General features: G+C 35.6%; 1 protein-coding gene across 1 annotated transcript; it reads right to left on the reverse strand.

Moving 5' to 3' along the window:
* Positions 1 to 3,597: 3,597 nt before the first annotated feature.
* On the reverse strand, positions 3,598 to 4,535 carry LOC123634807 (olfactory receptor 6K3-like). The gene is given in 2 exon segments (XM_045546524.1): positions 3,598 to 3,977; positions 3,980 to 4,535. Coding segments are annotated over 2 exon segments (936 nt in total).
* Between the last annotated feature and the right edge of the window lie 8,122 nt (positions 4,536 to 12,657).

Consider the following 12,657-nt stretch of genomic DNA (forward strand, 5'->3'; position numbering starts at 1 on the left):
GCATATTGAAGTTCTTAACATGTTTTTACAACTAAAGATGCAAGTAAATGTCTCTATGGGTAATAAAAAACCTAGAATTAATATTATTTATTCATTTACTTGCTTACTCCTGAGTGTGAATGTGCTTGTAAAGACTTTTGCTCACATAATTGACTCATAAGAGTATATTTTTCTGAATAAATTCAACTTATATATATTAATTATTTGAAGAGAAAAAAACATTTAAATTGAATTGCTTCATATTTGAGTATCCTTATATGAATATATGGATTTTATAAGTTTATATTTAATTCACATTTAATTCACATTTATTTTATTTATTTATTTATTTCAGCTTATTATGGGAGTACAAAAGTTCAAGTTATATATATTACCCACGTCCCGCCCATCCCCCCTGAGTCAGAACTTCAAGCCTGTCCATTCCCCAGACAGTGCGCATTGCACTCATCATGTAGTTATACCCCCATCCCCCGGAGTCAGAACATTCAAGCGTAATTCACATTTATTTTTAAGTTCTCATTTACTCTTTTCTGTTTTTCTCCCGAATCCTTTAAATGTAACCACAAGACATTCCATTCTCTTGCATTTCTCCTGCCCTACAATATGGAATAAACTCTTCTTTAAAGGGTTCTAATTGCTTTATTAAAAACTATTAGAAACCCAAATGTGAGTTTTAGGAAAATAAATTACATTTATGTCCTTTGAGTATTATTTCACATGGGAAATGATAGCAGTCCTCCCCATCCCGTACCTAAAAAGCTTATTCCCCTTGGAAAGCTCATAGACGTTGTTAGGTATAGTTGAAAACTTGATTACTTTTAAATATATTATTGTTACCAATTATAAACTCAGATAATGGTAGCCTTCAACAGTATATGAAGACATTCTAGGAAATTTATATAATTTCAGCCATTTTGGATTTATTGAAAAAGTTTATATTTTAATAAATTATAACATTATGGATACATTTTCATATTTATATTTTGAATCATTATAAAAAGAATGAAATATGTAGTCATTTTTCAATGAATTGAAATTTAAAAAACAAAAGGCTCAACAGAAAAAACTCGCAACAAACAATAATCAAGTAGTTAACAATAGCAAAAAGTGCTACAATTGGTTATTAAACATATGTAAGTTTATTCTATTCTGTAAATTTCAAAAGGTGTGTGTGTGTGTGCATTTGCCTCGTTAGACTGGCAAAACATAAAAGGAGTGATATGCACTATGTGGATAATGTGTTGAAATAGAAATTCTCAATTGGTGTTTCTGGATGTGTAGTTTTAAAATATTTGGAATAATGATTTCACATTATCTATTCAATTTTTAATATTGAATACTATAGGATATTGTATCTATACTTCTGAGTATTGATCTCACAACAGTATTGCAGTGTTCAAATTTATACATATATATAAGTTTTTCACTGTGGCCCTATTTAAAATTAGAAGTAATTAGAAAAAGTCTAAATTTTCTTTTTATTTATTTATTTTTATTTCAGCATATTATGTGGGTACAAATGTTTAGGTTACATATATTGCCCTTGCCCCACCCAAGTCAGAGCTTCAAGCCTGTCCCTCCCCCAGACTGTGCACACCGCACCCATTACGTGTGTATATACCCATCTCCTCCTCCCTACTCCCATCTGCCCAACACTGGATGAATGTTATTACTATATATGCACTTAAGTGCTGATCAGTTAATACCAATTTGATGGTGACTACATGTGGTGCTTGTTTTTCCATTCTTGGGATACTTCACTTAGTAGAATGGGTTCCAGCTCTATCCAGGAAAATACAAGAGGTGCTATATCACCATTGTTTCTTATAGCTGAGTAGAACTCCATGGCATACATATACCACATTTTATTAATCCACTCATGTATTTCTGGGCATTTGGGTTGTTTCCACATCTTTGCAATTGTGAATTGTGCTGCTATAGACATGATAGTGCAGATGTCTTTATTATAGAATGCCTTTTTTTCCTTTGGGTAAATGCCCAGTAATGGGATTGCTGGATAAAATGGTAGTTCTACTTGTAGCTCTTTGAGGTATCTCCATATTACTTTCCACAGAGGTTTAGTAGTTTGCAGTCCCACCAGCAGTGTATGAGTGTTCCTATCTCTCCATATCCACACGAACATTTATTATTTTGTGACTTTTTGATAAAAGCCATTCTCACTGGAGTCAAGTGAAAACTCATTGTGGTTAAGGAACTGTTTGAACTTTGGGAGTCAATTGGGTACTCTTTTTTTCCCCTCAGGATTGCTAATGTTTTGGTTTTATTTTATTTTGTGTTTTGGTTTGTTGCTGCTTATTTTTAAAATGTATATCTTTGAACATTTCCAGACTACTCAATAGACAAACTCAATTGATGCTTTAAATACTTTAGCCAAGCAGAAACTTTTTTCTTTTCTGGAAAGGAGTGTGAGACGTGATATTTCAGAGTATCAAAATAACCATTATAAAGGTCCTTAGGTAATATTGTACATACTTCACTCTTTATTATTATATTCTTAACACCTTTCAGTGATTAGGACATCTAGCAGTTATCAAGTCCTGACTTTTTTATTCCTATTCAATTTTGTTGGAGAAAAATTTAAATATGTAAATTTAAACTGCTATTTTAATAGAGAAATCTAAACTTGAATTTTAGAAAATTAATTTCTACTAGCAATGCATTAAACACATTTCAAAGGAAAAAAAAATAAAAGCAAGGATGATGTAGTTCAAAATAGTACACATCTCCATATATACAGAGATCTATTTATCTCTCTACCACTTCTGAATATGTTTGAGACTACAATTAGCCAAATAATTTAGTTCAATCCAATTGGATGAATTTAATGCCAATTGGAATGAAATGAAAATGAAAAATTGAATTCTACTTGGCCCCTCAAAAAAGTAACAAAAATATTATAGATAATAATCATAGCTATTATTCTGCATGTATTTGTTTTTAATATATCACTCTTTGTAACATTCTTTAAAACATCAATAACAAATATTAGTAGTTCAAGTAATATTAACAGCTCATATTATTTTTCACTTGCTCTGTGTTATGCAGTATTCTAAGCACTTGCATAGAGTAACTCATTTAATATTCATTATAACATATAAAGTTCTACTTTTAAAATATATTACTTTTACACTGAGATGGTAAAACTAAGATGTAGATAAATTAATAGTAACTTATTCAAAGTCACAAGTATGTGGTGTCACTGAAGTATAAACCTTAACCTCTTCTACAGATCTTATTCTCTTAACCACTACGTTTTATAATCTATAGTTGATTTGAATGCTTATATAATATAATACTTAAATAATATTTACATAAAAATATTAAAATTAAAGTTCTTAAAACATTTTACTGACTTAAACATATATTTCCTTTCTATATTTTACCCATCTGTGAAAGTCTAGGCTAGTAGTCCTTGCTATCTTAATTAAACATGCATGTACAGAATAAACGGGTACACGTGAAGAACTGGGATAAAGGACACAAAGTATCTGTGTGAAAGTAAACGAGTTGTGTGTTACTTTTATGGTTTAGCTTGTAAGAGTAACATCCATAGTGCGATGGACCTATAATCTAGCATTAACCTACAGATACAGTAAACATCTTCTGAGGGCATAGAAGCTTCTTAATTGCAATCTTCATGTCCTTATTTCTCAAACTATAGATGATAAGATTGAAAAAGGGAGCAAGAACTGCAAACATCAGTGCAATGGCTGTGTCCAAAAATGGTGGGAAAGTGGCAGAGAAACGCAGGTACATGAGGGACACACTGCCATAGAACATCAGAAAAACAGCAAGATGGGCTGCACAAGTAGAAAAGGCCTTCTGGCGACCTTCAACAGAGGGGATCCTCAGGATCACAGTGATAATTCTGATATAAGAGAGGGCAATAATCAGGACAGAGAAGATGATAGCCACCGCATGGATCACATCCTCGATCAGAATCAGGGACGTGTCAAGCGCAGCACAGGTTCAAAGTCACAGAATATCTGATGGATCTGGTTGGGTCCACAGAAGGGCAGTGTGGAAATCCAGGCAATCTCTGGAAGCAACACAAGAAAGCCAAAGACACAGGAGCCTGCAGAGAGCTGAGCACAGAGCCGAGGAGTTATGATGGTCGGGTAGCGCAGAGGCTTACAGATGGCAACATACCTGTCAATAGCCATGGTGGTCAGCAAAATCCCCTCTGAATTTCCCAGGGAATGGAAGAAGTACATCTGCAAGAGGCAGCCAATCATGGAGATGGTCTTCTGCTTACTGATGAGGTTAGAGAGCATTTTGGGAATTGTGGCAGTGGTGTACCAGATCTCCAGAAATGAAAAAATGCTGATGAAATTATACATGGGATTGTGGAGATGGGTGTCCATCCTGACTGCAAAAAACACAATGAGATTCCCAAGAACAACGAATATGTAGATAATGAACAAAGGGATGAAGAAGAGGAGGCTACCGTCTTCGAACTGGGGGAATCCAGAGAAGAAAAACTCTGTCACTGTAGTAGTTTGGTTACTTCTCATCATGAGCTCAGCAACTTTAACTGCTCTGGGTGGAAAGACAGAGCTCACTTCCTAGACAAAATTGAAAAAGTGAAATGTATTAGCTCACATAAGAGTCAAATGAAAAATATGCTTTAGGTAAATAATGTATTTCTCTTTGTTCACAGATTATTTCAATATTCATTTAGTGCCTACTATGTGCCAAACACAACTGTGAGTTTGCTGAATTCAGCAGTGAAGAAAGTATCCCTATATTCCTGAAGCTCATATTCTAAAAAGGATACAAATAATAAGAAAATAAGATATCAAGAATGCCATGTTTATAATGATATAAATTAAAATAAGCTTATAGAGTAGTAATAATAATTGTCCTTTATAGTAATTGGCAAAATAGTTCTGAATCACATACCAGATAAATCTTCTAACAGTTCTTAACCACAAATTAGACAAAATTTTTGCTTCTCATCTATGTAATTATTGTAAAGTTGTATTCTGCGTTTTCCTGAATATTCCCAGTTCCCAGTTCTGCTCCTTTATCACACCTCACAGTAACATCAAAAGTAGACAAAAAGATGGTAAAGTTTTTAGGCACAAATATCAAGGTGAAGCCTTGGTAAGAAACTACTCTCAGTAGTAGGAAAAAATTAAGCTAGTAGAAATTGACCAGCAAAGAAAGAAGGGACAAGAGAGAAATATAGCAGTGGAAGATTTTGCATCTTTTTAATCCAGCTGCTAAAGTGTCAGTCCATGAGACATATTGAAAGGAAACAGAGATTCTTGATAAATATCTAAGTCTCCTTAATAAAATTGTTTATGTGCTGACAAAGACTATCACCGTGAAAAGGTAAGAGCCAAAATGTAAGACTGTAACACAACTGAGGGCTCTTGCTACCACGTTCCTTGAAAGTTGCATGTAGTATGAAGATGCTACCTCTAAAAGTAGTGCAAAGAAACTCTTCAGTTGCACTCTGGTTTTACTCTACAGGGAATTCAGAAAGCTAGTCTAACAGACAGATTGCAAATCTGTCAAGGAGAAATATTTATTATAGAACACAAAGGAAGTTTGAAAAATACAATCTATTTGGGGGCACTATAGAACCATTTAAAAATGAACTACTCATAAAATCAAGTAAGAACACTTGCTTAAGCTGTATGTCAGGACTTTCTCAGTAAATATTTTTCCTGTTCTATTTTAAAACTTATTCATAATTAAATTACTTTCAAACCTTATGTAATTTTATTGAGAAATGATATCTGACTTCACACATTAAAATGAGGTTTGAAACATAGATGGAGCCAATGAAAAATATTTGGCACATTTTGGTATTTTCAAAGCTCTCATTACAGAAAAAAATATATATCTAGAACAAATTCTATCAGGAACTGGTTTATATTGACTAGGTTTGAAAAATATGCCTTTAACAGTTTCTAGAAAATCAGGAGCCTACCAAGAATTCGGACATACTGACTGTTATTACACATGGTAAGCTCTCAGATTTTCACAAAATAGGAGTATTACAAACAGAAAAATGCTATTGCTCTACAGAGAACTCTTGTCATTGATTTATTTGTTGTTCATGGAACATCTGGCACATGAGTATGCATACATATGCACACACACACACACACACACACACACACACACACACACACATGTGTATTTCATCCTTTAGTAGTTCTCTTAACTGTTTCACTTTGGAAATAATCTTTTCCAAGTTAGTTTCAACTTTTTTCCCTTAGCAGCAGACTGCTGAAACATTCATGTTTACTAGCTCTCTAATGTTATGCAGAGTATAAAATATGTTGCTAAAGAAGTTTATGAGAAAGTCCATCAATCCAATAGTCAGTTCACAAATTTCTCAATAATCTTATTATTTTAAAGATAGAATTCTGAGTTAATGAAACTGGATGCCACAAAATTAGTTTGTTGGTCCCACTGACTCAAAGCTGGTTATTGTTGAAGAATTGACTAAGAAACAAAAGATGGACAACTCATTCTGAGGACCTAATAGAAACAGGTGTTTGCTACATTATAAGGTGGGTTGGCAAGGAATAATGGTTTGAGTATTAATAGTCACAAAGTAAGGCCTTAAATTTGTTGATGTAGAGTGGAAACTGATAAGAAAAATTCTTTTGGCTTTTCTCCATGGAAAGTACTAGCTAAAGAAGAGAGATTGAACATAAAGCATGAAAATAAAACAAGACAAAACAAAATAAAAATAAAAACAAGCAAAAGAGAACCAAAACCTATCAAGAAAACCTTGATATAATTTGAAGTCCAGTTTAATGTAAACATTGTTCAAAGAGAAAGTAATTTACTTACATTAATCTATTAGCATAGCAAACATGAACGATTTATTGAGCACATTATTAATACACAAGCAGCACAGCACAGAGAAGTAAAATTGGATAGTATTTAAGGATGTGAGACTTGGATATAGACTACATGGGTCTGAATCATGGCTCTAAAATGTCTGAATTCTGTAAGTTTGGGGCACTTGTGTAACCGCTCTACATCTCAGTTTCCTCATGCATAAAATGGAGAAAATGAAACTTAACTTGCAAAGTTTTTGTCAGAATTATATCAGTTGATGCAGATAGACTGTTGAGAACAGTGACTGATACATTGAAACACTCTTATGGAGAACAAAAACTCTTTTTGCTACTACTATGTAGATAATGGTGTCTGGGAAGACAGGAAATTATGGTGCAGGGTACAGGGGCAATGAGAGTTAAGTTCAGAGGACAACAATTCTAGGCTTGGGAAAGATTGTTTGGGGGTAAATTATTTCTTTCCGAAAATCTGAAGGACATATGCAGAAGGGAGGCTGGTAAAAAGCTTGCAGCTATGAAAGTATGTTCCAGGAAGAAAGCATAACCTGTGCAATGATTCAGAAACCAAAGGTAAACTGTTACATTCCAAGAATTAAACTTATTGCCTCTGGGTGGAGTACAGACGTGTGTGTGTGTGTGTGTGTGTGTGTGTGTGTGTGTGTGTGTGTGTAGTGGGGACAGTATGAAGATAATGCAATAGATGAAGCTGGAGAGATCAGCAAAAATTTTATCTTGAAGGTACTAGTAAGTTTTGTGTAGGGATGAGATTTCCCCTGCCAGAAATAAGGATCCACCAAAGAGTTTTAAACAGAGGAGTAACTGTATTTGACAAAGCTTTGGATTTTGAGAGGTGACTCTGGTTACATTGCGTAGAATGGATTACAGGCTGAGATAATGTGAGGCAGTGAAAGAAGGTTAGAGGCCAAAAGGCCAACATATAAAAATCAATTGCTATATATATTTCATATACTAAGAATGAACAACTGGAAAGTAAAATTTACAAACAGTATGATACAACAACATCAAAATGAATAGCCATAAATCTAACAAAATATATTGCAGAATGCATGTGCTGTAAATTTTAAAATGCTGATGAGAGAAATTAACAATCACAGTTAAGTGGAAAGATACTGTGCTCACGAATAGGAAGATTCAATAATGTAAAAATGCCACTTCTCCACAAGGTGACTACTCAATGCAACCTTAATCAAAATTCCAGTAGATTTTTTCTTGTTTTTGTTTCAGAGTTATTGACAGGAGGATTCAGAAATTTATATGAAAAGCCAAAGGAAAAAGGAAAAGGACAAGGCAACAGTTTGAAAAGGAGAAACTGAAAGAATCACCCTAAGTGATGTCAAGACTCCCAGTACAGCTAAAGAAATCAAGATAGTGAAGTATTGTCAAAAGAATAGAAACATAAAAATGGAACCAAATAGAGAGTATAGAAATAGATACCCATGAACATGGCCAGGCAATGCAACAGAGAAAAGAAAATACTTTAGCAAATGGTACTTGAACAAGTGGACATAAATATGATTAAAAATGTTGCACCATATAAAAAATGAACACAAAGTGAATCATAGATAAAAATGTAAAACAAAAAACCCTTTAAACCATCTAGAAGAAAACAAAAAAGAACAACTCTATGACTTTTAGTTAGACAAGTTTAGCAGTTATAATACCAAAAGCATGATCCATAAAAGCAATAACAATTGATAAATTGAACTTCACTAAAATTGAAAAGTTTTACTGTACAAACTAAAATGTTAAGAGAAGAAATAGAAAAGCCATACTGGGAGAAAATATTTGCAAAACACATATCTGACAAAAAACATATCCAAAATACATAAAAACCCAAAATTCAACAATAAGAAAGTAAACAACACACATTTTAGAAATTAGCAAAGAATTTGAACAGACAGTTCACCAAAAGGACATGTAGATGTCAAATTAGTTCATAAAAAATATGTTCAACATCAACACTGCTGGTCATTAGGGAAGTGTAAGTTAAAACCACAATGAGATACATAACTGCTATACATCTATAAAAATGCTACTACATTTTTTATAGAAAGAAACAGAACACATGATAATACTAATTCCTAGGCAGAATGTGGAGCACCTGGATCTCATATACATTGCTGGTGAGAATGAAAAATGTTATATAGCCACTGTGGGAAAAAGTTTACCTATTTCTTATAAAGTTAAACATATGATTGGTATTGATCCAGCAATCCCACTCCTAGGCGTTTACTCAAGAGAAATGAAAGCTTATGTTCACTCCAAAACCAGTAATCAAATACTTATGGTAGCTTTATTCATAAAACTGGTAAGAACCAAAATGGCATCCAACTGATACAGCCATATAATAGAATACTACTCAGAAATAAGAATGAATAAACTACTGGTATATAAAACATGGATGAATCCCAAATACATTAGAGATTTTGAGGTCAAAGGCAACATGCTGTATGATTTCATTTATGTGACCTTCTGGAACAGGTGAAAGCACAGGATCAGAAACAGATAATGGGGTGGGAGGATGGGTGGGAGGTGGTGTCGATTTTGAAGGACACAATTAGGAAATTTCGGGAAGGAGGCTGAAAGGAGTGGACTTGTTCTTTATCTTCATTTTGGTGGTGGTGACATGGTGCTAGGCACTGCATCTATACAGTGAGACAAACCCTGCCTGCATCTACGCTGATCCCCTGACTCTGCACCTCCATTTCATGGGAGAAATGAAATTGGGGAGAATCAACACTTTTTCCAGTTTTAGCCTCTTGCTCATAGTATCACAGTAATGATTAAAGGATTTACTGTTACTTTCATTTTGGCTTCTGGTAGCTTTAATTGGCTACTCCTGGTAGCTTAGCTCAAGGCATTATCTCTCTCTTTCTCTCTGTCTCTCTCTCTCTCTCCACACTCTCATAGCAGCTGAGGTCCTAACAAATTGGGGCAGTGAGCAGGATAACCAATTTAAAATGATGTCATTCTGCAAGAGCAAAAACCATGATGATCCCATGAGGTACCACTGGAAGGTGCTAGAGTTGTCTGTGGGCATTCTAGAGGGTTGGTATAGGATGGTTTGCAAGAGTCTGAGGATCTTGTAGGGCACTTTGCCACTGGGCCTTGGGAAGTTCAAATGGATTCCATAGGGCTCTTCTCCAGCCATGCCAGTGGGTCTGAGGAAGGGCTAGAAAAAGCCATGGGCATTCCAGGAGGATGCTAGCAGATTGTTTATATACACTTTCTGTTCTGAGGGAGACCTTTTGGTCCTTTTTTTTTTCTCCTGAGTCCCCGACTGAGATTAGCTTGTGGATCAGATTAGAGTCCAAATAGAGGGAAAAGACTGAAAAGGGGTTGGGAAAAAGCTAAGGAAGCTTGGGTGGACCTTGGCTGCCCTGTGCAGCCTCAGAAGTCCTGGAGAAAAAACAGCTATTTACTCCAGTCTGCATTTCCTCTCAGTTCTTCACTCCTTATCTCTGCCCCAGAAAACTTGTGACCAAATCCCGACAGATGATCCCTACACCTCTGGCAACTTCATGGGGAAAGCTGCTGCAGGACCAAGTCTCTGAGGGGGATTGTGGTCCAAAGACTCAGGTCCCCCTGATGGTCATGCTGTTTGCATATTTATATTCCTAGCCCTAAAGTCTTCATCTGAGGTCTCTTTCTCTGAAGACTTTGGCCAGGTCCTCTTCAAGTACCTCTGCAGCGGGTTACTTACTGGGGGACGAAGGGAAAACCTTGAAGACATGCTGCCTTGCTCTGACTCAGCCCAGTACTTTTCTACTCCTAGCTTTCTTCCTTCCCTCCCCTCAGGATGCCTCAAACTGCTACAGCCCTTTGTTTGGGGCTCCCTCACCATGAGACAACTCCCAAGTCTCCACGATCCACTTGACCCTGGACGGGTCCACCAGTCCTTGGGGAAACATGGAACAGAGGGAAGTGGCATATACTCTGGTTTTAGCCTTTGCTCATATTATCACAATAAGCAATTCAAGACTTCCCTGTTCACTTTCATTCTGGCTCTTTGTAGTTTTAATTTCTTCTCCAATACCTGCTATCTCAATGCTCTTTCTCAACTCTATTGAGCCCCTGACCCCTCCACACTAAGGGATTAAGAAAAGGGGTAGAAAAGGTTTACGTACCGTCTCCATTTCTAAATCAGTGTAGAGATGAGTACTACTAATTGCAGAGAATTGAGACTTTTTGGACCCCTAAAGCAGTCAGAGTTATTGTCTTATTGTGTTTCTAGCATCCATAGTTATTTCCACAAAGTGATGGTGCTCATCGTTTTAGTAGACTCAGGGTTCCTATATTTTGGCAAAATCCATGTTCTATTCTCAAGAGATTAATATGCCCATTAGAAGTTTATCTGTTGTAGACTGGATGGAGACTGGGAGAAAGGACGGTAAGAATAAAATATTGATCTTGGGTAGAGATTGTGTTCTGTTTGTCAATAACCTAGGATAAGATTTTCAATAATAGGTTCCTCTGATACATCTGACATTTCTTTATTAATGATCTTGCTGGTTTATATTCATTTGGCTGGGATTAGAGATCACTATGAGAAATGTGTCCTCTGCATCATAATTAATTTTAAAAAGTCCAAGAATGTGAAAGCTGAAGAACAATACCATTACCAGTGAAAAAATCTTAATCATTCAACCTGTCATGCTCCAGAAAAAATACAACATCATCACTGATTTTTAATCGTGTATTTCTCCTTCCCCCTGAGAATAACTCCATTCTTCCACTCATGCAGTCTCAAATATATTCCCAAATATTGTTATTTAAGTCAACAGAAGGAGCAGTAGCTAAGTGTCCTTTTCCTTCTACGTACTAGCCAATTCACTGCCTCCTTGGCATATAACAAGTCCACATCTTGGACTTATGTGCATTCTCCCCTTACCTCTAGATGCCACAGTGAGATTCCTTGCCTTTCCTGAGTTTATGTACTTTAAATCCCTTCAGTTCTACAGGAAAGCCTATTATATTTGTTTCTAAAGATTTCTTAGGGGGATTTCTCTACTGGTGTATTTCCCCTGATAACTAGGGAAATGCAGCAATTCTATTTCCCCATAGCTTAATTAATACAAACCTTCTCTTCTGATATTTCCTCATTAGTTCTACATAATGTCAGAAACTCCAAGAGTCTTACTAAGTATGGGCTTCATTTGATAGATTTTCTCAGAATCAAGAGATTAGATGAATATTCATTCTTAAGAAGAATTGCTTCCAAGAGAATTAGAGATTTAATTTTTTTTTTTACTTCCATACCTTCTGAAAGAGTTAAATATTTCAAGGCCTGTTCAGTTTTCCCAAGGAAGACACAATGCATTGCAGTAACATTATTGACTATGCAAAAGGCAACGCTAGATAATTTGTTTACTTAGCTCAGGGTAGTCCTTTATCACAGTTCTAAATATAGACCGCTTCTCCACTACCTTAGCCCACAGGTGCATGATTAGTTCCAGTGGTTCCAATGTAGATTTTAGCATAATGTGAGGATACAAATAACCTGTATATTGCAAAGAAAATATTACAATCTTAACTCTTTCTTGTATCCATGCTCCTTGTAGGTGAATTAACAGCTCTTCCCATCAAAAGGTGGAATCTCTCTCCCTCCTCCTAAGGCCTCCTATAACTTGATTTGGCCAATACAATGTAGCAGGAGAGATTGTGTGGCAGTTCTGACCCTACTTCTTGAGAGTCCTTGCACACTTACACTCTATCTCAACACCCTAACCAGTCATTGCATGATCAAACTCAGACCAGGCTTCTGGAAGGTAAAAGACTACATGAACTA

Source organism: Lemur catta, chromosome 3 (assembly GCF_020740605.2).
Source record: "Lemur catta isolate mLemCat1 chromosome 3, mLemCat1.pri, whole genome shotgun sequence".
Taxonomy (NCBI): domain Eukaryota; kingdom Metazoa; phylum Chordata; class Mammalia; order Primates; family Lemuridae; genus Lemur; species Lemur catta.